Genomic DNA, 25,687 nt, shown 5'->3' on the forward strand with positions numbered 1-25,687 from the left:
CAAAGTACAGTACAGTACTTTAAAACAAAGTTTAAGAAGCAATTTAAAAACTTATCCAAATTTACACTATATATTTAGCAGCATAGTACATATCAAAATACTGTACATATTTCATAAGTCTAATTATTTAATATTAAAAACTTAATTAGCAACAAAACCAGATGGTTACTGTGGTTGAGGATATACAGTAAATGTCTCGGTGTGATGAAATATATTTAATAAACTTAAAATATAAATTTCAAATTTTTGTTCACTATTAAAAAGTAAATAATGCATAATACAAATTATTTACAGATTCACATATAAATCCTTGAACTAATGCTTAATGTTTCAGTTTCTATAATGAACATATATCAAATGCTATCAAAATATTAATATGTCCATAACACATTTAGATACAACCATGTTCCCTCCACACTTGCCTCATTACATATCTTGTGTGAACTCGCACCTCGCTGGGAACCAAAAGCAACCCTTAAAAATAAAGAACCATTCTGGGATACTAGTAATCAATTTGTGAAGATTATTTACCATTTAGTTAAAACTTGACCACTTCTGATAATAGCCTTTGAAATGATGCTTAAAACTACTTTACCAAAAAGAAACTAATTTTTAACAGCATTACAGTATCAATTTCTGAATTCTACATAAAATATTTGACTTTACACTCTTTATAAATGTCTTTTCACAGAGACAACTGGACACTACTCCGAAGCTCGAACACAACCACCACCCTTTCATGTTTCAAGACAAGACAATTTTTTAAGCCAATACTGTAAGTCAACCACAAGTATTGCCAGTTCTAAAACAATTACAACAGTACACCAAATGAAAAAAGTAATTAACATTACTTTGCAAGACTGCTCATTAAATATGTATGCAATATATGGTAAGCAGCATGCAAAAATGGCAATTTTTTTTCTACACACATTATAATGAACATACAAATTATATTTTTAATAAGTATTATATCTACAGTGTATGAAAATAATTAAAATGACTATATACACAAGACAAATATATGGTTTTTCCTCCAGTCATCTGGGAGTCAATGATGCAGAATTCTTCAGAAAAATGTTTACCACTTGTACTTCAAGCACCGAAAGAATACAAGCTGGTTAGCAGTTATGCATTATGAAGATTCTGAATGCACTCCAATACTGTTCATGCACAAGTAGCACACTTTATAAAAAATTATTTTTATTTACAAGTGTATTTGGGGGTGTTGAGGTACAGTATTCAACCTTGCAAACCCACAAGCCTTAAACAAGTGTATTAAATTTATACCTTAAGAAACTCCAATAACTAATTGGACAGTAACTCCAATAACAGCATTACAGATATACGCAGGCAACTAAAAACACTGTGCTAGTTACTAAACAAAATTAACTTCACTGATGATTACTAATAATGTAGTTATATATATGCACACTTTGTGAATCTTTGGAGCTATTTGATCCTATTAACCATGTTAATCGGCTTATGCAGACTGTATTATAAAATATAAGTTCTATTAAAAATTACTTGCCCAAATAATATATTATATTAGGCTACAATTGGCTACACTAGATCACAGTGGATTTCCTTCCCTTTACAATTTTACCACCAAATTACTAAGAAATTATAATACCATTCATTACACATTACAGTAAATAGAAAAACCTACAAAATTTGATAATTCCATAATGTTTGCAAATCATTTAAATATTCAGCTTACTGATCACTAGTGTAGCAGTTAGCACAAGTACTCAAAATGTTTTTAGAACTAATTATAGAACTAGATTTTAAAAAAAGACAGGCTTTATATTCAGAGCTAAAATATCAATATGAATCATAACTATTGCTATCATTTACTTTTGGCACCATTCTGCTAGTAATAATCTGGCCTAAAGCTTAGGAAATACAAAAGTAAAAAAAATCCATCTTTCAAGTTATGAATAAAAATGAAGCAATTTATTGGTCAAAATCAAATTATCAGGGAGAATATGGGTAACAACTCAAGCCAGTTGTATCAGTAGAAGAAAATCTTAACAAAAATAACTTTAGAAGTATGATGTCTTTTAACACAAGTTATGATTTTAGATAAATTTAGCACACACACACAGTATAATTTTACAAGATTACATTTGCTATAATAAAGATGCCACCATAATTATTTTTGTTATTATTAGAAAATTTCACAACCATCTTTCTCAATATAAAACCAATTTTTGTTGTGTGTGAATTAATGTCATTTTAGTTTAAGAAATATTTTTTAAACATCAGCAATGATTTTTTTCTTAATCCCATACAAAGAATGTAAGTTTGCATCCAACTTTCAGCTTGGCATTTGAGGTAAGTCTTGTACAATAATAGCCCCGATTACTGTGGAGTCCAGGTATGGTAGCCAGGGGTTGCTTGACTGGGATACCTGCACAAGAAAATAATTTGGCTTAATTATATATTATTAACAACTCAAGATACAATGATGACACATTTAAGGTCAAGCAAAATGGCAAGCCGTGTTTTCATCAGTTATTACAGATTGAAAATTTGTATAGTTAAAGTAACATTTTCAATGCAGTATTGTACAATACTTAAACTTTGCATTTCATAATAAACAATATACTGGTATATTGTATTGATATATCAGAATCTCTTGCATACTATAATCTCTACAACGTTACATACGCATATAATAATACATATTACATAGCGTACATATGAATTAACGGTAGAATAAAAATTTCTTAATCTCTTGACATTGTAACATGTTGATTCACAGGGGAAATGCTGTTATCATTAATGGATGATTTAAACAATTATTGTCTGGGTTTTACACGTTATGATGCAAATAGGAATATAATAGGTTTATGTGGACATAATGGAGTTTACCTCAACTCCTGAAAAATATCCTGCTACAATTTCATTGCTACATGTACTAGGAGGAGTCTGCCATCATGTATGTGTGTGTAATTACCCTAAGTGTAGTTAAATGATGAGAGCTACGCTCGTGGTGTCCCGTCTTCTCAGCACACTGTCATATAACGCTTTGAAATTACTGACGGTTTTGGTCTCCACCACCTTTTCATCTAACTTGTTCCAACCAATCTACCACTCTGTTTGTGAAAGTGAATTTTCTTATATTTTTTTAGCATCTTTGTTTAGTTAGTTTAAATCTATGACCTCTTGTTCTTGAAGTTCCAGGTCTCAGGAATTCTTCCGTATCAATTTTATTGATTCCTTTACTATTTTGTACATAGTGATCATATTGCCTCTTTCTTCCATCTTCTAGTTTTGGCATATTTAATGCCCTTAAATTCTTCTCATAGCTCTTGTCCTTCAGTTTTGGGAGCCACTTAGTGACATGTCTTTGCACCCTTTTCAGTTTCTTGACGTGTTTAAGATATGGGCACCATATAACAGCTGCATATTCCAGTTTTAGTCTAACAAAAGTAGTGAACAATTTCTTTAGTACACACATTGTACTACAGTAATTTCATTGTTAATTTCTTTAGTATTTTGCCATCCATGTATTTAAAAGCAATTCTGAAGTTTGAAAGTGTAGCACAGGCTCTCCACACAATGTTCTTTATGTGATCCTCGGGTGATAGTTTTCTATCTAGAACCACCCCTAGATCTCTTTCTTTATCAAAATTCTTTAAAGATTTCTCTCATAATTTATAGGTTGTGTGGGATCTATGTTCTATGCCACATCCCATAACATGGCATTTATTTACATTAAATTCCATTTGCCAAGTGGTGGTTCCATATACTTATTTGTCCAGGTTTTCTTGAAAGGCACGACAATTATCTAAGATACTTATCGTCCCTATTATTTTAGCATCATCAGCAAACATGTTCATATAATTCTGTATTCCATCTGATAGATTGTTTATAGTAGACAATGAACATTACCGGTACAAGAACTGAATCCTGTGGTACTCCACTTGTGATATTTCTTCAGTCCTGATACATTACCTCTGATTACTGCCCTCATTTTTCTATCAGAAAATTTTTCATCCATGTTAGAATCTTACCTGTCACCCCTCCAGTATGTTCCAGTTTCCAGAACAACCACTTATGTGGAACTCTGTCAAAAGTTTTTTTTTTTTTTCTTTTAGGTCCAGATAGATGCATTCAACCCTTTCTCTTTCCTGTAAAATCTCTGTGGCTCGATCTTTCATGCTCTCAGGTGTTTCACCTAGATTGACGATTCACCCAGAACACTGGTGATTGTCATTCTGGGACAGTGGGAATATAATTCCGGGAAAGATATATGTGAATGACCACAATGAAATCAATGGCATGACGTAAGAATGAAAAACAGTTTGCAGCAATGGCATGACTAAACCAGAGTTCTTGCAAGTCCCAGATGCCTGCCTTAACCAACTACCAAGCTGGGCTTGAATTTGCAATTTAAGCGAAATTTGAGAGTGTGAGAGAGTGTGAGAGAGAGTGAGAGAGTGCGAGTGTGCATGGGTGTGCGCTTGAGTGCATGCCATATTGGTGGCTTGCACCTTTCTTTCAATCTACACTCGGCTATATGCTGCCAATGAGACCATATGTCAACACCTAGAGACACCATTGAATATTGTGTTAATATCCTGTTCACCACTCTCTTATGGTTGTAATGGAGTACAGCTGTACTGGTAAACCAGGTAAACAAATCATCATTTGAAATGTATTATTGAAACAATTATGTTATGTGAATTATGTGATTTATCAAGTTACTCAACACATACCCTTTTAAATAAAGAGAAACAAGTGAAAACAATCAGTGAAAAATACGAGGATAAAACAGGAAGTGTCAACAAAGCCGAGCACCAGGTGTCGACAAGCGTCAGACAGGTCTACCACACAACTTTCCCGAGCGCCTCCACCCAGTGAAATTATAAATATTGTTTTCAATTATTTATAGTTTCTTACATTTGGCATACAAATTAATATTTTTTTTTTTTTGAACATAGGCAATATTCTCATAACCACTGTCCAAGGGTTAAACTCTCGGGATTTTGTATTTTGATTTTAACCGACAGGTAAATTTAAGCTCCAGCTTTGAGAGTATACATAGGAATAATTAAAAGCTAGGAAAAGGAGATATTGACAACCTATCTTATTACCATGGATAAATTACCTGAAATCCTTGCACTGTATCCACATTTCGCTTCCAGTAGATGAACGACATATGAGATTCAGAAACAAGTAGTGTATTGTGAGGACTAATAATAAACAGAAGCTCCCCTATGACTCTGTAATATCCTCATTGGTCAAACTATTATGTACTAGCGATAAGACCTACCATTAATGTATGATGACTTATTGTAAATATATAGCTCTTGAAATAGCACTTTCTCTGTAACTAGCTGACATTGTAACTACAAGGTGTGAAGGATAGATGAAATTGTTTATGTAATAATCTAAGATGAGGTCTCATAAAGACCTTTTGTGCCCTCTGTAATGCTTCTGCACTACCGCTCACAGGATGAGTATGGGGTGCACAATAAACTAGCCGCCTTCGGCGGCAACAATCAAAATCAATCTGACAACTCCAAAGCACGGAAACATTCAAACCTGACTGGAGGTCGTGGTCCGGAAGGAGGGCCTGGCTGTGTAGGTTGGGAAGGTACGGTTGGAGTGGCACCAGAACTATGAGGGACAGACTGGGTGGTGTAACTAGCTGGGAACTGCTGAGCTGATGGGTACTGCTGACTGAACCCACCGGGCTGGCCTGCTCGGTACACTATACCTGAAATACAAATGCAATGCTTCTCCAAATCTCAACAGCATAAGGTCAAAGAAGTTAATCCCGAATAATCTAACCAAGCTCTAATCTTATTTTAAAAAGATTTATGCCCATTTTAAAGCTATAATATTTCAAGGAATAAAATGTTTCAAACCAAGAAAGTAAAAGCTGCACATTTAAACATTATGAATTTATGTAGCAAAACAAAGAAAAACAAAAAATGAACATGCCAGCCTTTGGTTAAGTTACATTAAAAAATGAACAGCCAGCCTTTGGTTAAGTTACATTACACTGTAATTTTAGAGCTCTGGTGCTGGAACCAGTTCAGCCGCTCAGCATCGAGTTACACACTTCTTCATGAGCGTGAGACAAAGAAACAGCCAATATAGAGAACTCTTTAAGTGTGACATAGTAATATTATTTATACAGCATTGGTACTGCATACCTAATACCTTTAGTCATGTACATACTGTACTTTGAAACTTTACATCAATGCCTTTACATTTGAACACTACATTAAAAATGATTGCAAATCAGCATAAATTATTCTAACTGTGTAGTAATTCCATTCAATCAAGATTAACAGTGGTCTAAAATTTCTTTAACACTATTGCATGCCCAGTGCACGACCCCCCGTACCACCTCAAGGTTGGCGGAGCGATGAGTGTGAACTCGCCACCACATAAGTATGATTATACTCTTTTCCGCTTTGTGACATTAATTTTCTGTGCTACGTCGTTCAATTTGATATCAAATTGTTTGCAATAGAATGCCCTAAAGGAATATTTGCATATAAGAACAAATATTAGAACAACGTTACCAATAGTATAAGATAAAGTTCATCGTCATGTGAACAACACCTGCTTTTCTTCGTCGTTTCTAGTCATTATTCATTCCGAACCACGGGGTGAGAATGCCACGTGGGATATATTGAACATGGGAAGATGTTGGCGTGCATTTTAAAACGTCCCACAGTATTCAGACAATAAATGGAAGTTTTACAAATTTTATATTGAACATGCTGTCCATACATACAGTATTTGATGCCGTTTGCATCATAGGGCCTATTCCATATTTTGGTTTTATGACATCAAAACAGTCATTGGGCTGTGAAAGTGTTAATGTCCCTTTCAAATTAAAAAAAAAAAATGTTCTTTATGCAAATATACGAGTATCAAATTAAAATATACTGCAAGTGAATAAAGGAAATCCTTCATTTACCCTTGGTACTGGAAGCCTGGATAGTACTGTGATGGCTGAGACTGTGGTATACTGGGCACAGTAGTAGGTACCCCAGGCATACTGGTGGGGACCATAGTACTCCGAGGAGGACCCCCACTCGTGTCTGATCCACCACCAACATAATGCTGACCTGAAAGGACAAAGGATGTTATTCTGTTCCCTCACTTTTTAATAATTACAATATCTATTACAGTTCTGAGTCTGAATAAATTTTGAAATTTCATAGCTTTTATTATTATTATTAATTATTATTATTAATACACCTTGTTATTTTCTCTCACTGCTAAACCCTCACTTCTGTTAATGAGGACAAGTGCCAGAAAGTACTAGTAAAAATCTGTAGAAGTTCTTATATACAGTATCATGGACACAGCATCTACACACAAAGTTTTCTACAACCTCCATATTCCCTTTTAAAATTACTATATCTTTTCAAGGTCTGGGCAAGAGAATGTATAGGTTTAAGATACATGCTGCATAATCCATTGTTTGTATGCATTATAATGAACAGCTGTGCGTTGAGATACACAGTTAAAATTAAGCACCAACTCTCACTCCAGCAGGGTAAAAATGAATGTTTTAATAATCAAAACAATCGAAATGCAATTAGTTTGTTAATACATAGGAAGTGGTGATATCCACATTTCACATAAATCCGAGATAAACTGAAATATAAAGGAATAATATTTTGAAAAGAAGAATTGTTATTTATATAGTAAAGATTACTACACAAAAAATAGCTGTATATTAGAGTTCTGATCAAGCCACTAACTCTTCCCTTTTTCCCATTAATACTATACATACTGTACTGTAATTATATTACTGTGCCAGAAATCACAATGCTAGAAAACCAACAGTTATATATAATTATATCTAAAGTAAAGATAGCAAAAGCAGGGCATGCTTAAAATTTCACGGGAACTTTTTCCCCTATCAGTCACAAAGAAGGATCTTTATCTTGGCCCTAGATGCACAAGGAATTACCTCGGTACTGCTGATATGGTCCAGGATGAGTAGCAGAAACTGCAGCTGAAGAAAATTCACAAAATAATATAACTAAAAAAAATAAGGCTACATTAAAAACTCTCATCTGAGAAATATTGAACATGCAATAATTTTTTTTGTTAGTATTTTGGATGATCTGTAATAATAAAATCCAGTCCAGCACAAGCCTCTGCCTCATGCATAATAACACGATGTAACAACTATTTTCTGCATGGAAAATATTTCCATAATTGGATTCAACCGAATTTGTTTTTAGGTAAACTTGATAACTGACCAATAAATACCAAAATTTGGCCAAATGATATTAATGCAAAAATAATATTCTAGTACCTATTCCATGTATGATCCTTGGTTTTTCCCTAATGTAAATCAAGACAAGACACACTTGGCTAGAAAGGACAGAATTTACACTGATGAACAGAACATTCAACAATGCCTTAGGATTGGCTTAAACAAGCTCCTGCTTGCCCATACAGGTGCTAGGGAGCATTGGTAAGCTGCATTACCTCCGTGGGGAATGCGTACAGTAACTCGAAAGCTCCTAAAGATCAAACGTACCTATTGAGAAGCACTAGTAACTTCTTGTACTAATCAACTCCCTTGGTCACTTCTGATCACAATCGGGTGGTTACATCTACACTAGATCACAGTACCTTAGTTCAGTCCAGTAACAAACATACTGACAAGAATATTTAACACAGGCAAGCAGAAAATGCAATGAAGGGATAGATCGAGAGTGACCGAGGGCCATGCCTAGAAATGAGCTTTCACAGAAACTTTGAAGCTTTTTTCTGAGCTAATTCCATGGGCAGGCACTAAGGTGCCTGAAAATAAAATGAAGGTTAAAAAAAAAAAAAGTAAAATATGCTCACCTGAGCTTGAAAAAGTACAATATGCTCCCACAGAGGTAAGGCCACACAAACCCTTGCTAAAAGTGAATGATTACAATGACAACTCTAGCAAAAAACCGTTGCACATAACATGCGGTGAAAGTTTGACCTTCAAAACCCTCGATCTCCAGCAGAAACCTAGAGATGTCAGTAGGACACCACCACATTAAACATGTTCTTTTCTGTGAACTCCCAGAATGTAAGAGCCAAAGAATTAACCTGTGGGTGACTGAACTTTACCAACCTGCAAATCATCTGAAAGTGATGCACTTTAGTGCAGGAGACCATGGTGTTAAAGTGTAAGAGGATCACTAAAATGATCAGAGGGTAACGGCAAGGTACAGCGAGCACAACTTAAGGAACCACAAAACTATTTAGTGGAAAAACTCTAATAGTGCCACCCCTAGTGCCACCAACAGCCAAATTTGGAAAAAATAGATTAGTCCACGAAACAAAATATGTGTTTAAACGACACATGAATGAACAAGCCCACTGTACAGAGTTGCAAAGATGTAACAAGCATCTTGACAGAATCTGGTTCCTAGCCTGCCACAAATGCACACAGTAAATAACTAGATTGGACCTAGATACTATGTTATAGTTTAGGTGCTGACTCCTGGTGGTGGTAATGAGCAGTGGCCATTCAGTACAGAACTCTGTATATACTATTTATCATACTTCATCTTACAAATTGCCAATGGGGGATATCTCTGTGCTAGATTAAATTTTAATAGTTTTAATAGTTAGTTTTAATTTATTCCTAGCAACATTATGATCAAACTACAAAATTTGGAGGTACTGTATATTACATCTAACTAATGTCTTTTCTGTCTTCACAATAGAAGAATGCAGCAGTAAAAAAAAAAAAAAAAATTACATGCTAAGCATTTAATACTGAGAAAAACAATAACTTACCATACTAATAATAATTTCTTAGAAAATTTGGATTTGAGAGGTGTTGTAACATTTTTAAAAGAATACTGTAGTGTACTATACAGACATCTCACCAGCAGTGTAGTTAGGGTAGCTAGGATGTTGTTGGGTTGGCTGGGACGACTGCTGTTGGGGAGGCTGTGCTTGGGGTTGTGGTGGCTGCTGCTGTTGCTGTGGTGGCTGCGGCGGCTGCTGTTGCTGCTGCTGTGGCTGCTGCTGCTGCTGCTGCTGCTGCTGCGACTGCTGAACATGCTGGTATGGGGCTGGAGTCGAGCTGCCGGATGCATTAGTACTACCCTCTCCCTGCTTGGTACTTTGGTGCACAGATACCTCACCTGAAGGTTATTATGGAAGTGTAAAAGAGAAGCCTTTGTTTAATTGACAAAATTACTTGGCAAAAGAATCTTGACGTCTTACAGTATGCTAATGAAACTGCTCTGATTTCCAACCTTCTCCCTTTGGAATTACTTTTTCTCAATTATTTCCTTTATCAATGGCATTTCTTCATAATGAAATAGTTAGGATGAGTTTGCTTACTACAGTATTTCTGGAAGTAACCATCCGAGTGGGTGTTGACAGCTGTGAGGAGCCTGACTGCCCTTTATCACTACATACAACATGTTTCATGACCAAGGTTGAACCCTTCTGGAACCTTTTAGTTTCATTATAATGTGAAAACAAGTTTAAATTGAAAATAGAACTAGATAGACTTGGATTGTAGCCAGTTAAACGAGTTAACCTCGGGATGGCACATCATCTTGGGAGAAGGACAGAATGATGTTGAGTAAAAAGTTCAGTGAGCTAACTTCACAAAGATCATGTGTAAACTTTTAAAGAAAATGGGCACCACAAAAGGAACAGTAGCAACCAAACTTATGAATTTTGTCGAAAATGTTTTATGATATAAATTCATTAGACTGGAAGAATTGCTGACCCACCAAGAATCACACATTATATAAAAAAAAAAAAAAAAAAAACCAGTATTGAATACAACTATCCAGGAAATCAGATCAGCCAAAAAGATACAAACACTTGCAATATCAACAAAGTCCTTTTTCACACACACAATAAGTACTGTAACAAATGATCATTCGAGACAGAACCCTCAATATGAGAAAATTATAACCGATGACAATGATTCTAGAGATTTGGTCAGTTAATAATAGTCAATATTCATATTAAAAGTGCTGCATAACATACTAATGCCTAAGAAAAATTTCCAAGCAGGAGAGAAGAATGAGTTGCAATATATTTAACACCTGCAAAATAATAAAGAATATTGGCAATTTAAAGAATTCTAAAGCTCCAGAATTGGAAGGAATTCAGCCTAAAATAATAACGGAGTCAGCTGTTGATCTATAATGCAATAGAAACTTATTCAGAAAACCCCTAAGTCATAGAGACTGGAAATATGTGAATATCAGCCTAATCTTTGAGAGACAGGACAGAAGAAAACAAAGAAACCAATTTTGCACATCTGCAAGCTCTTAAAGAGAGATATTTCCAAGAAATTAAATTGTTCATATCTCTGCATACAACTGAGCAAGATATAATACAATTTTGTCAGGAACAAATCTTGCCTAACTTGCTTATGTTTACGGTTACAGACAAAAGACTCTGTCGAGGAAAAGGCGATAGAAACAGCGGTGGATGGAGAAGATAGGATAGGAGAGTATTACAGGAAGGCAGCCTACTGGGAGGGGAAGGGGGGCTAAGGGTTAGAAGGGATGTCGGTTATCTACTTGCAATATTTAAACACTGAAGTCAGTCGTAACAGAAGACTGAGGATTAATTGATTTAACTATAACACTAAGCATCCCATAACAAATTTAAAGGAATAATGCAAATTGGGTTCGAAGATTCCACAACTTTCAACCCCTGGAATTTTTACAAATTTGCAACTTAATTTTAAAATTGATTGCAGTGATGAAAGGTACATACTATGATTTACTGTAGTTTTAAGACAAATGTCAAATTTAAGCAAAATATCTTAAACCATTCTTGCAATATATATATCCACAACAGCAAACTTCTTGAAGCATCCAGGAGGTTTGTAAAAGCCTGCCAAAGCCTTGGCACAAGATCATTTTACTGAAATTTTGAAGCACCTCTGCTTATACCAAAGATACTGCACAGGGTTCTGCAATCCCCAACTTAAATGACATTGAAAGCCATTCTGACATCTACCATCAGAGGGCAACATTACCCAAAAAATATTAGTCTTCCTTGTACATATTGCTATACCCTAGTTTTGATACAGTAGTTTCAAGTCAATACATGAAGGCACTTGCCAGATCATGCAGCTACTGAAAATTCCAGAGCAAATTCATGAAATGAAAGCTATAAAGATGCCCAACAAAACAATCCAGCCCCTTTAGTCATATTTTTATGCAGAGCTGTAAGATTAAGGGAACGAGTGAAACCATATCAAACTCAAAATGAAAACAAATCCTAGAGTTTTACTCTAACTACAGTACTGTACGCTCAGTGGCTTTCACATATTCCTATTAAATATTAATGTTGTGAACTAGTGCCCTTTTATCAGAGCATTTTAAACTTAAGCATATCAGTGTTAACAAAATTTTTAAGCTTTATATAATTTTGTTACCAACCAATACCCCTCTCCAAACTCCCTAGACAAGATGGTTATCATCATCATTTGTGTCATTGCCATGACCCAACTTCAAAACAATACCTTGACATATTTTGTACACTAGAATCATTTGTGCTTATACAGAATCATTTGTGTTATACCTTACCTTAAAAAAAAAAAAAAAAATCTTAAATTGGGAAGCCATGCATTAATGCAACTCAAATTTTTATAAGGAAAATGTTGAGGTCCTAATATGCGGCTACGTTTGCTTTTCTTTAACAAAACACTATTTAATCTTTTTCAATGACTTCGCAAGACATACATTACTGCATCAACGCTGAAGTTTACCGTACTTGGGAAAGTGGCTACTGTATTTAAATCACAGATCTGTAGATAGTTATGGTCTTTAAGTGTTTGGACAGTATATGGTTGATTGTACTGCATTTAATACAGTATATAGTTTCCATAATTAGCATCTTGACATTCCCATCTTTAAAGATCTATAGTAGAAAAAAAATGTGATTTGTTATGTAACATCAAATCCAGATACTGTATCAATAAAGATTTTCCAACATAACCATAATTTTTAAATGAATAATGTAATTTAAGCCTTGTGCAAAGCTAGCCATGTTAAGCTGCTTAATCATGCATAGTTATCAGGTCTACAGTAAATAATGTACTGGTAGTACAGTATTTAACAGAAGACATTCAAGCAGCACACAATGGGAATTACGTATTGCCCACTAGATAGCAAAATATTGACTAAATATGAATTTAGCATGCAGCCCAAGCTGACAAGGTCTGAGGTCAGTTTCTGGCAAGTTAGACCCTTTGAAATAAAAGTAAAACTAACAATTATTAAGAAACGAGAAACATACAAGTTAATAGCAAGCGAACCATCTTATTATTTCTACTATTTCACATGACTAGCCACGAGTCTTATTTAAGAAATTATTTGTCACATATATCCCGGTCCCATTTCTCCATTTACAAGGAGGAAGGCATCAACCCGAGAGAAAAAAAATAGAATTTTATTAAGATCTTACAAAGATAATCATCTTTTATCCATTCATTGTGTCATTTGCAAAATGTACAGGTAAATATTAAAAAAACCTGTACTACAGTCATTCGCAGCAGCAGCACCCCACCACTTCATAAAAATCAGGTGTACACAGCTCGTGAATTTTCATACAAACACATTCACTCGCTCTTTACAAGCCACTTCCACCCTGTCTTTTCCCTGGGCCACAAAAAACTAAAACAAAAATACAAGCACCAAGCATAATTTGCAAGGGGTGCCCTCACCAGTACAGTATACTACCTATGTATTAAACCTGATTATTCTATAGTTTAAAAAACATTGCCGTGCTTCAGTTTTTGATGAAAGTCAAAGCATATTTCCTTTTGCTAGTAGGTTAGTTTAATAAGATTTCCTGTGAATACAGTACAGTATGTTCACAGAATTAAGATGAGCAGGTACTAAGGGTTGATAACATGCTTATTGTTCTATAACCAATTACTGTACCTTCACTTAACCCAAAAGATGATATGATGTCTTGGTATACGCTTGGGCCTTCAACAATTTCCGAAACTAAAAAGAAAACCAAATGGGCAGTTTGTGCATGAAGGATATGAAAAGAACTTTGTCCACCTTGCAAAACTTCATTTTAAATAGAATACGCAAAAATGAGGCTTTGAGTGTAAATGAAAAAAAAAAATTTCCGAACAAGATACTCTGTTGCTCCTTTAATCAAGTGTCACCATTTCTATGGACAAGACTATTGACTATTGGAGCAGGTTGACATTTTGAACTGGTGAAATGTGTACTTTGAAACAGCTATCAGGTCATACAGGTACAAGGAAGACACTGGGGAATAACAAATCAATGCTGAAAGGATTCCTAGTTGTCTATCTGGCCATTACCTAGGACTCCTGCCTAACGGCAGTACCTAAATGTCTAATATTCCCTGGTTTTTATTGCCGTGAAACTTCTCTAATCTCCCCCTCCCCAACTATAAATTTAACCATTTTAAAACTGGCCTCCAGCAGGCAATACTGGCTTCTTTCAATAGATATTATTCTTTAACCATAGTACAGTACATCACTAATGCGAGCTTTATGTCAAAAGGAAAGTCTTCGAGATATACCCGAAATACAAGAAAATGATAGGACAAAATAAGCACGTCAATCATAGCATGACAGCTTAATGCCTTTGGATAACTTTTGTCTGATGTAACAACCATATTTTACAGTTTTCTTTAATAAAGAATAAAATATTGTAGAAAACTACCCCCTTATGACACTGACCGTCACTTTGGATGGATGCAGAGGTGGTATGAGTTGGGGTGCTAACTGGTGGATGTGGCTGACTGGCAGAAGAGACCTGTTGGTGCTGTAAGTTTAAGTGCTAATTAATACTTTCTTACATAATGACAAATCAATACAGTATAGGATAACTTTCAAATGAAATTCCAAATTCCCATTACTAAATTTCTCACATATTTCATGTTTAAGTAATGAAAGGAGATTAGAAAAACAACAGCTACCCAATAGCACTGCCTGCCTCTCCCACAATGCCTATCTGAAGAAATTGAATTAAACAAATAAGTACTGTATATGCTATGTATGAATCATATGCAAGCATTCCATTTTTCCAACATTTCATCATGTTTAAGACAAGATAGCTTATACAGGTTCAGCTTACATAGTAGTATTAATTTCTAAACCTGACTGATCAACATGTTAGTGGTGGTGGGACTGCCACTGCCAAGCCCACCACTACTTTAAGTCTCTTATTGCTTGGTACCATACAATCTGTAGTCACACATATATTTTTTTTACCCTCACATTAAGACACATTCTACCTCTCCCAACTTGCCTTAATCAGAGATCTGGTGATGAAAGGTAATCTATATCTAACCTCTAGCACCACCCTCTCCACAAACTTGTACAATTTAAATTTGATGTTATTCATGGCTCTCATCATTAACAAACAATATATACAGTGCAGTGCAGTATTTATGATTGTTCATTTTGTTTAGGATAAAATTTTATGGATGTATTATGTATAAAAACCCTCACAAAGTAGGCGGATAGAGAAAGAAGAGGTATTTGAAGACGAGGCTGGTGGAAGCTATTTTGAGGCTAGTGTGATGCAATCTGCCACTTGTAGATTGTTATTACAATATTTATTATACACAACTTTTTTCCAATGGCATTCATGGATGCTTCAATTAACATGGAATTTCTTCCCCTCTTTATTTACATAGTGATAGCTAGAATTTGTATTGGTTAGGGAAAAAAAATGTACTTTTTTAAAAAAAAGTGCTGGCTGCAATTGAAATGAGCTGGTTAATTTACAACATGGTTGGCGCCTTCATATATTTCCCCAGCATTCTGTTGGTAAACTGAAATGGAACCAACTTTTGTAAATTAGGTAACCCGCAAAAATGGTACGTGTATATGAATAGCTAGTAAATGACGTTAGAGTGTACTTAAATGCTTACTTAACATGTACTTTTACCTTTATTCGAGAAACTTGTCCCTTATAAAGTTATTAAACTAGGGAACCATCATTCACAGAATATACAAGATGCCAATCCCCCACTCCACCCAAAGAACAAGAATAGAAGCAAGAGCAAGGGAATAAAAGACAAGATAAATAAAAAAAAATTATATTGAACAAAACCCCTTTACCTGTTGTTCAGTTTGCTGCAATGGATCAAATTCCTTTGATGAAATGTTCAGCTGCATGGCTGCTGCTGGTGCTGGGGATGCTGCAGCAGTTACGCTGCTGCTCACACCTGCAATGTCGTCGTTTTGTATTGCTTTCTCTGTCAACTCTTCTCCTCTTGGTGCAAGATCATAAAAACACCACCCTACTCAGACTGTAGACTAGAATTTGTGTTGAATGTAATGAAATGCCCTTTTCTGGTGGGGCCCCCAGTTTAAGTAATTTATTTGTACAAAGTGCTGGCAATATGGAAATTTTTTATTTACATCCATTATAATTTGAAAATGGACATTTTAACCTGCATTCTATTTTACATTAAGATAATTCTCTACTTACCTTTACTGGCTTTTTTATTCTTTCTTAGCTCATACTTTTTGCAACTTTTGAAAAGACATTACACTAGAGGCACAGAAATGTCCATAGCTTATTTCCATTGTGCCGATTAAGATAAATCTTGCCTTACTCGCACACAACATTCGCTACTCATTTCCTACACCACTATCATATTTCATGGAAGTTTCATGGGGACCTTTACTGCAGTCTTTATGATAAATATTAAGTGTTATCGTCCCGAATTCAACAAGCCTTGTAAAGAGACTAACCTGTGTCGGCTTCAAAGATAGTTCTGGGAGTCACTTCAGTTGTAACATCCAAGGCATCCAGAAGAGCAGTTACTCTGTCACGAATGGCACGTAGTTCTCGTCTCACAGTTATGGTCTGAATAAAAAAAATATAAAAAAATAAAAATTCCCATTATCTCTTGTACAACCTAGTTGTACAAGAGTTTTTATGTACAAGTTGTACTAGGTTTTTATGTACAACCTAGTTGTACATAAAAACAAAAAATAAACAAAAATAAAAAGTCCCTCAGTCTACACATTTAACTCTAGGAAGGAAAAAATATATAGTACAATTAAAATACATAATCCTTGACTTTATTCCTTACATAATTAGCTTCCATCCTATATTAAAAAACAATTATTGTAAATTCATCTTAAGCACTATAAATTCATTTATTCAATTTATTCCATTTAGCCAGCATGAGAATATCTGCTGGGTCTATTGGCACATCTAATTTAGATGTTTTCACAATCAGCCAATTTGAAATCTGTATTTACTGTATCCATATCTCCAATACCATTGCCTCTCGAATGAACATATTTCAACCAATACTCATTAAAGTACCGTAAATAAGATCAATTCTGAAAACAAACACCAAGCCTAAACCTGATTCACAAATACACAATGTACCTTTCTTATGCATTACTTTAAAACTAACATTCAGATATTTAAACTATTATAAAGTTCCATTTTAGTTCTTCAACTGAAAGTTAACTTACAGACACACGCGACCCCTGTGCCATGCCCCGCTGGCCATTCAGGAGTATAGTCAGCTTCAGAATACGGCTGCACTGAATAGCAAAGGCCAGGTCCGAGCTGTCAAAAATGGTCACCAAATCTCCATCTTCATCCTGTATATAGACCATAAATAAAGCCAACACTACTACCTCAGTCTTTCACAATGCATGTAATTTTAATAAAGAACAGCATTCCTCTAATCCATAAGTGTTAATATGGTCTTATTCCAAGTAAAAATAACCCAAGAGATTTATCATAAAATAAGTCATATAAAGGAGGAGATGGCATACACCCATTGTGAAATACTTAAAGCACTATTAAATAAATATTTTACCCGAATACTGTAATAGAAATGAAAAATATCCAAGCCAGTTATTACGAATGAGGCTAGCTTTTATTTTTCTTCAGAAAACAATGTTTATTAAAGTTCCCCCTTAAATTTTACAAGAAAAAGTGCAAACTTTATTCAATATTGAGGAACTGATGTCAATATCAGAATTGAAATACAGTAACATGAAATTCTGTTTATCCAAGGTAATATGGAATTGTTAAATCAAAATTTCCATGTACAATATTCCTTATATTCAACTGCCATTTGGAAAAACTCTTAATTATTTTGCAATGCTAACTGCACGATGTAAACTAGACAACATACTTTATACTTCAAGGTAATATCATCGTCTGTAGATAATGAACCGCGAAACACCCTTTGCATCATGAGGATCAACTCATCATAGGTCATGTCTTCATTGTGAATGGGAATTCTCCTGATGTCCTCCCCAAGTTGAGCCTGAAAAAGCAATAGTTATTTATTTTCCCAAAAGACTTGCACATATAAATTATTGGCTTGATTCAATTACAGTAAGGCCTCGATTTATGAAAGTTCAACCAACATGAATTTGAACACATTTTTATTTTAAAGATGTAAAAAATTTGAGCAAGGCTTCATACTTGTGCAATTGACTAGACCAATGCACATTGGACTTTCTTCATTAATGTTGTTTTGGGTTTTGTTGCCTCGCCTCTCCAGAATCTACCCAGTTCAGCCAAATGCCCGAACACATCATTAACCTTCTAACGCTTTAGATATTACAGTACTATACTGTTTTCTTAAAACTTGTGTTGCACCTCAAAATTGTTCAGCAAAGAAATTATTGTAAAAAATAATGCTTGCATCGAGTGAAACTAAATTATCTGGAAGACGAAGCTGACAAAACTGGCTCTGCTCTTGGTTACGAGGGTTTACCTTTGTGCAAACAATTAAAAATAATGAAGCCAAGGGAAAGTCTCAAAAATACTGGCACTGTAATTTGGCCAAACTATAATTCCTGTTGGCAAAGAAAAAAAAATTCTCCAAGGTTCAAATTTTTAAGAGGTTGATCAAGCAACTAACAATACTGTAGGTTTCTGTGGTAAACAAAGATAACAAAGTTAAAAATTCACTACACAGTATTACAAAATAAAGCTTAATATATAATCTGTTTGCAACAATATTTTATAATTTTCTAAAATTTAAAAATTTGACCAAATGCAAATTAAAAAAATCAAACAAGGCTTAACAAAAATTATCCAGATTGTTAATATCATACTATACTGTACTGTATATCAATCACTACAGGCCATACACTCTTTGCCATCAAGGTTTGTTAAAACATTAATTTCAAAAATACTATTATTAAACAATGTAATGCAAAGGCAAAAATATAAATATGTATGCACACAGTACCGCAGTATATGTGAATGCATGTACTGTATGCATGTAAATGTCCATCTCTACATGTACACTGTACATACTTGCATACATGTTTGAGCATGTACCTGGTGATGCCCGAGTTGACTCTAAAGGTGTAGAAATTTACCAGATGTGTGATGGAGGCCCCCTGCCCCCAAAAGAATGTACATCTCATCAGAACATGTATTTTGCATGTCGATGAACAAATTAATCTAACTGGGCTGATCATTTTAACTACATAGACCATAGTGGGGATAGGGGAAGGTCAGCATAGGGGACCACCCTTCTTTATGGGGGGACATGGGGTGGAAGGGGGGGGGGGACCCAGACCCACAAATGACTCCTATTACATCCAGCAGTCAAACTGCAAAGCTAAGTAAGATTAGTCCAAAGTGTGTTTCTGTCATCTTTCAAGGATGAAGCGATACAAAAATGTTAGACTTAAAATGCTTAATTTTTTGTCCCATCATTTCAAAATGCCTGAAAGAGAGAGAAAAAAATTATCTGACCTTTATGATGAGTTTTCCAGACAGGTCAAGCCCGCTGTCACTGCTGCCAGCCCCACTCATAATGCTAGCGACCAGCTAGTGTCCCTGTACGAGACAATGGAGCAGCTCGTAACACCTCGTATATCTTTCTGCACATGTGAAAAAATTCAGGAATATCATATATTTGCTATTATTTACAGGAAGCTATAAATTGAATGATTGATACCATAATATTAAAATTTAACAATATCAAATTACTTGCATTAGGTTATACAGTGTTTATACAATGACAACCATTCTTTCAAGTGAGGCAGACATTATACAACAGTGACTGACCACTTCCATTTTTTCCAGCACTGCCAATTAAGTGGGTTTCTTGTATTCTGGTCAATTAGAACAGAAGTGATGAAAATACCCTGTTGAATCATACTTCGTTACAATGTAACAAAGGTATTCTATATTGTTCTATTCTTCTACCCCACACAGTGTAAACTACTTATTTAATATGAAGACTATTTTCCATAATACAAAACAGGGGCAAGTAGTCTAACCACTGCCAATCCTGAAAACTCCATAATTTGCCCGAAACGCTATGCGTACTAGTGGCTTTAGGTATTGTATGCACTACCTCTATCTTTAAATCTAACAATGTTTGTACTGTAATGCTGCAACTATGCATGTACTGTTCCTAAATAAATTATTATTATATTATTATTATAAATGCTATATAAAACAACCATGACAAAAAGTCAGTGGAATGACCCACTACGGTACTTAATTATGAGTGTCATAATGATATGTAATGGAACAATGTAGAAATAGCAAGGCAAGGTAATTATCAGGCACAAAGCCAGTATGACTTACAATATAACATTTCAAAGGGATTTGAGGACATTATAGGAGCCGAGGTAGGTTAAAAATGTAATTATCAGAAGGTAAGGCAAGATAATTATCAGAAAAAAGCACCAAGCCACAATGAATTTACAAGTTAAAGCAACTACAACAAAAAAATACTGGCTTGTAAAACACACACCCCTCACACAGTTACCAAAGAAATTGTTGAAGTGGGGAAAAACAACAACCCTTTCAAATTCACAGAACAAATTATTGTTAAAAACGGTCTTCAAGGGAACAAGATAATGACATCACGTGAGCGACGAAGTCACCCCAGCCCACACCAAGCCGACAACTCTGATGACCCTGCCAGCTCACCACTCACAGCCTCAAATAAAAAATATATATACACTCAGAATTGATTTGCGAAAACAGTCCTTAACAAACCCCTACACCTCCCACTGCTTCCTTGTACACAACCTTGTCTCACATTACTTTTAAAAACACGTTGGTGATCCGTTTTTTGTTTCTCTATAAAATAGCTGTCAGCGGCCCCCACCTAGGATGAGTTGGATGTAAACAAACCCTCGAAGCTACACGAGCCTACCAGGAAATCTCTCAACAGAGACCAAATTTGTCCTGCAACGCAGAAAACTTTCTTATCTAAGATATTATATGTTACTGGAACAATAATAGTTACATGAATTTGTTTTTATACTTTATTTTAATTTTAACTGTGAGATGAGTTAAATTCTAACAAACACACAAATAATACGAACCTAACACAAAACTTGGAACAATATGATCTTTTCGTAATCGTGCGGTCAATCCAATATATATACAAATAAAAACGTTGGTTAGTAATATGTTTATTTAAAAGCCCTGTTTCAAACATTATATTTGAACTCGATGCGATTATATGTCCAAGTCGAGCCATTGCCACTGTTGGCCGAACTTTCCGACCCATTCACTGGCACCTCTCCTGAATTAACTGTCACTGCCTGTCACTGACCTTATAGTGACGCAGTACAGCACTCCAATTTCTGTGACTATAGTCACGTGACACTCCTCTACGGTAACGGGAGTGTAGTAGGCTTCCTTCTCGTCACACAACCAAGGATCTTGGGTTCGACTTCTATTCGAGACAAAAGATTGGGCAAGTTTTCTTTCTTCTAATGGCTCTGTTCACCTAGCAGTGAATCTCTGTTCACCCGAGAGTTAGGCAACTATTGTGGAGTTCCGTCCTGGGCAAGGTCAGTAATTCGTATAATTCTTTAGCTGGTATTCTTTACTTCTATATTTAATATGTATTTGATATTTACTTTACGTACTCACACAGTACGCGTGAGTGAAATACTATAAGAGGGTGAATACAAAGTCTTGCCACCCCCTGTGTAATGAAGGATTTATTTATAGAACAGTCAAAACAGTGCCACGGTGTCTGTCATGGTGTCTACCTTGATGACTGCCATGATGTCTGCTGCGGTGTCTTATGTGGCTGCCTCTGTGGCTGGCCCTGCAGCTACTTCTGTGGCTGGCCCTGTAGCTACTTCTGTGGCTGCCTATGTGGCTGGCCCTGTAGCTACTTCTGTGGCTGCCTCTGTGGCTGGCCCTGTAGCTACTTCTGTGGCTGGCCCTGTAGCTACTTCTGTGGCTGCCTATGTGGCTGGCCCTGTAGCTACTTCTGTGGCTGCCTATGTGGCTGGCCCTGTAGCTACTTCTGTGGCTGCCTCTGTGGCTGGCCCTGTAGCTACTTCTGTGGCTGCCTATGTGGCTGGCCCTGTAGCTACTTCTGTGGCTGCCTCTGTGGCTGGCCCTGTAGCTACTTCTGTGGCTGCCTCTGTGGCTGGCCCTGTAGCTACTTCTGTGGCTGCCTCTGTGGCTGGCCCTGTAGCTACTTCTGTGACTGGCCCTGTAGCTACTTCTGTGACTGGCCCTGTAGCTACTTCTGTGACTGGCCCTGTAGCTACTTCTGTGGCTGGCCCTGTAGCTACTTCTGTGGCTGGCCCTGTAGCTACTTCTGTGGCTGGCCCTGTAGCTACTTCTGTGACTGGCCCTGTAGCTACTTCTGTGGCTGGCCCTGTAGCTACTTCTGTGGCTGGCCCTGTGGCTGGCCCTGTAGCTACTTCTGTGGCTGGCCCTGTAGCTACTTCTGTGGCTGGCCCTGTAGCTACTTCTGTGGCTGCCTCTGTGGCTGGCCCTGTAGCTACTTCTGTGGCTGCCTCTGTGGCTGGCCCTGTGGCTACTTCTGTGGCTGCCTCTGTGGCTGGCCCTGTAGCTACTTCTGTGGCTGCCTCTGTGGCTGGCCCTGTGGCTACTTCTGTGGCTGCCTCTGTGGCTGGCCCTGTAGCTACTTCTGTGGCTGCCTCTGTGGCTGGCCCTGTAGCTACTTCTGTGGCTGCCTCTGTGGCTGGCCCTGTAGCTACTTCTGTGGCTGCCTCTGTGGCTGGCCCTGTAGCTACTTCTGTGGCTGCCTCTGTGGCTGGCCCTGTAGCTACTTCTGTGGCTGCATTGCGTGTGATCTGTTGTTAAGATAATACACCGCGTTGTTTCAGATCTCTTGTAATTTATATGAAATGTTCATCATTTAGTCCTTGATAATAAAGTGACGCTGCAGAGTGTTTAGTCCCTGAGAATAACCTATGACATGGCATCTTTTCGGTTTGGTGTCATAGCCTCAACATTTTTCTCACTGGTGTCAGGAAAAAAATGTACGAGGTTGTTCACGCTCGTGGGTTTCCGGTTTACCTTGAATTCAAGTTTTTTCAAGGCTTCTGAATGGTTAGAAAAAGGTGTTTTCTCTCTCTCTCTCTCTCTCTCTCTCTCTCTCTCTCTCTCTCTCTCTCTCTCTCTCTCTCTCTCTCTCTCTCTCTCTCTCTCTCTCTCTCTCTCTCTCTCTCTCTCGTCTCTATAGCTAGCCTATCTTCCCATTTCCTCACCTTCTTCCCCACCAACCTACCTTCTCCCCTACGTCCCCTACTTTCCAGGCCTCAGACCTCCCCCACCTTCCCTAAAGCTCCACCAACCCCAATTCGCTTGCTTCCTCTCCAACCCAAACAAACTTTTCTACCCATTTCCCCCACTAACATCCAACGCGTGATGATGATTGATGAAGATTAAGCCACCCAAAAGGTGGCACGGGCATGAATAGCCCGTAAGTGGTGGCCCTTTTGAGCCATTACCAGAATCAATAGATGATACTGGAGATCTGTGGAGGTGCGACTGCACCCTTCGTGACGGGAGATGTCTCCCGTGTCCAACGCGTCTGTTTTTCCCTGCCTTTAGATTGCCCGGCTACCTGTCCTTTGATCTCATCTCCCCTTAATACCTCTGCAACACACCAATTATCGCATCTTGCTAACACGTTGCTGGTGCCTTTGGGACCACTTGTCAAAATGCCTGGACACTGTTCCTCTGTCCAATCATAACCATATATAATCAAGAGGTCGATTACGATTGGCTTATGGAAAATTAACGCATGGAGTATCTGCGCGGGAAAATCGGCGCAAATCGGACATACAAAAAATTGAAATCTTGGTTTGAATATCGCAGATTCTTAAAGTCAGTCGATCAGCACGACGAATTATGACAAGAAGAGTTTTAATTAGTTGTTTACTACTAACTGCATGTGTCTGAGAAATCTCAGCGTGAGCCAGTAAAAAACGCGTCTTTCTGGAGCCTCAGGGTGTGATTGGTCGGTTATTTCCGGAGGACTGGTAACCAGATTAAACATTAAGAAAACTGCGAATGAAACTTACTGCCTCACTTACGTATAGATTACCGAGATTATTGCAATGTTTCGTCTAGGTACAGTTCCCAAAGATATTCAGATTCCGGTTCAAGCCACGAAACTGTGTCTCACTGTTATGTCCACTGTCCATCACTGTCATGGATATAACACTGCTCGACAAGTGTCATGTCCACGCAGCTAATATCTACAGCTGCAAGTATGGGTTTCTCTCCATCCATATGCATTCTCCACCCAAGAGTTAAAGTCAAATATTGACTTACGTACTTCTTATTCTCAGCATTTAATGTTTATAATTGGCAGCCACGTATCAATATGCCCTTAGGTTAGGCTCGTTAAAGCGGCGATCGACCCCTAGGATGCATTTATCCCTTTGAACGTATTGTGTAATAAAATTGTTTTTTATATATAGAATTAATATTATATATTAGCGTTCTGTGTATAGTTAGGCGTATATTAGGCGAGGTTAACTGGTGAGGTTCTGTTAGGAATTATTTAAATTATAAGCACGTGAGTGAAGCATCTGAGTTGTGATTAGACAACCCGTCCTAAGACCAAGTTCATTCCATCCAGCGGTCGACCCCAAAAACACATTCATCAATTTTAACATGCTGTTCATTCAAATTAAAGATTTTCTCATAAGTAAATTAATTTTGTTATATATTAGCATACTGTGTATATTTAGACATTGGTTAGGTTTGGACTGCCTTTGGGCAGTCCCCGTGGCGTAGTGTTAAAACTCTTGCTCGGCGCTTCGCAAGTACTTTGGTCTGGGTTCGTATCCTAGCTGGGGCGGATTTACTTGGCGTCAATCCTTAACTGTAGCCTCTGATTGTTCAACGATTTGGCGGGTCGTATTCAGAGGAAAATTAGGATTAAGGACTTGCCCTACACGCTGTGTGTGCAAGTGTCTGTACAAGAATGTAAGAACTCTTGTATATATAAATAAAAAATATATAGACTCCCTACTCATAATCATTCATATGAGCTCACTCATATCACTCACTGCCACTACAACTGCACTTTTAGCAGCACTAGTAGAGTGGTGTAGGAAACCATTGGTGCATATTGTTCGGGTGAAGGGGCAGAGCTTAGCATCAATCTGGCTTAAGGTGCTGTACTTTACTTCCAAGACGAAGCCTGGGGCTAATCTGTAATCTGTTTCTTGAGCGGGAAAGGCGGGAGCCAGATTCATGAAGCAGTTACGCAAGTACTTACGAACGTGTACATCTTTCCTCAATTTTTGACGGCTTTGGTTACTTTATTAAACAGTTTACAAGCATGAAAACTTGCCAATCAACTGTTGTTATTGTTATAAACAGTCTGTTGGTGCTTCGGAGCTCATTAACTGTTTAATAATTGTAAACAAAGCCGCCGAAGATTGAGAAAAGATGTACAGGTTCGT

General features: G+C 36.9%; 3 protein-coding genes across 11 annotated transcripts in view; 2 read left to right on the plus strand and 1 right to left on the minus strand.

The window, feature by feature from the left end:
• Positions 1-200: 200 nt before the first annotated feature.
• On the minus strand, positions 201-21,161 carry LOC123766192 (protein TFG). 8 transcript variants are annotated; one of them, XM_069321179.1, is made up of 13 exons: positions 21,030-21,161; positions 19,722-19,849; positions 18,136-18,270; positions 17,462-17,593; positions 16,724-16,838; positions 16,085-16,191; positions 14,696-14,780; positions 13,914-13,979; positions 9,870-10,130; positions 7,952-7,996; positions 6,947-7,097; positions 5,554-5,728; positions 201-2,410 (listed from the first exon to the last, which is right to left on the minus strand). In XM_069321179.1, exons 2-12 carry the CDS (start codon positions 19,779-19,781, stop codon positions 5,656-5,658), a joined length of 1,230 nt encoding a protein of 409 aa, XP_069177280.1. In that variant the 5' UTR covers positions 19,782-19,849; positions 21,030-21,161; the 3' UTR covers positions 201-2,410; positions 5,554-5,655. The 8 variants fall into 8 exon arrangements, with proteins under 8 accessions (XP_069177280.1, XP_069177282.1, XP_069177281.1 ...); XM_069321181.1 differs by lacking the exon at positions 21,030-21,161 and adding an exon at positions 20,783-20,899; XM_069321180.1 differs by lacking the exon at positions 21,030-21,161 and adding an exon at positions 20,749-20,864.
• A 364-nt stretch (positions 21,162-21,525) lies between these two features.
• Positions 21,526-25,687, plus strand: part of LOC123766193 (cytochrome c oxidase assembly factor 6 homolog) — a 38,689-nt gene continuing 34,527 nt past the window's right edge. For both annotated transcript variants that reach the window (XM_045755145.2, XM_045755147.2), the window contains exon 1: positions 21,526-21,787. The gene's annotated coding sequence lies outside the window, so the exon portion shown is untranslated. The remainder of the gene's footprint in view (positions 21,788-25,687) is intronic.
• LOC123766289 (tetra-peptide repeat homeobox protein 1-like) lies at positions 22,008-23,066 on the plus strand. The gene has a single exon (XM_045755360.1). It carries the CDS (start codon positions 22,008-22,010, stop codon positions 23,064-23,066), a length of 1,059 nt encoding a protein of 352 aa, XP_045611316.1.

Source organism: Procambarus clarkii, chromosome 9 (genome assembly GCF_040958095.1).
Source record: "Procambarus clarkii isolate CNS0578487 chromosome 9, FALCON_Pclarkii_2.0, whole genome shotgun sequence".
NCBI classification, from domain to species: Eukaryota; Metazoa; Arthropoda; class Malacostraca; order Decapoda; family Cambaridae; genus Procambarus; species Procambarus clarkii.

Excerpts from the sequence above, each read along its gene's own strand:
- LOC123766289 (XM_045755360.1), top strand. The coding sequence starts at position 22,008 with ATGTCTGCTGCGGTGTCTTATGTGGCTGCCTCTGTGGCTGGCCCTGCA.
- LOC123766192 (XM_069321179.1), bottom strand. The coding sequence starts at position 19,781 with ATGAGTGGGGCTGGCAGCAGTGACAGCGGGCTTGACCTGTCTGGAAAA. Across the intron at positions 17,594-18,135 it reads ATATTACCTTGAAGTATAAA|GATGAAGATGGAGATTTGGT; the intron begins GTATGTTGTCTA and ends GTCTATATACAG. Across the intron at positions 7,997-9,869 it reads CTACCCTAACTACACTGCTG|CTGCAGTTTCTGCTACTCAT; the intron begins GTGAGATGTCTG and ends AATTTTCTTCAG.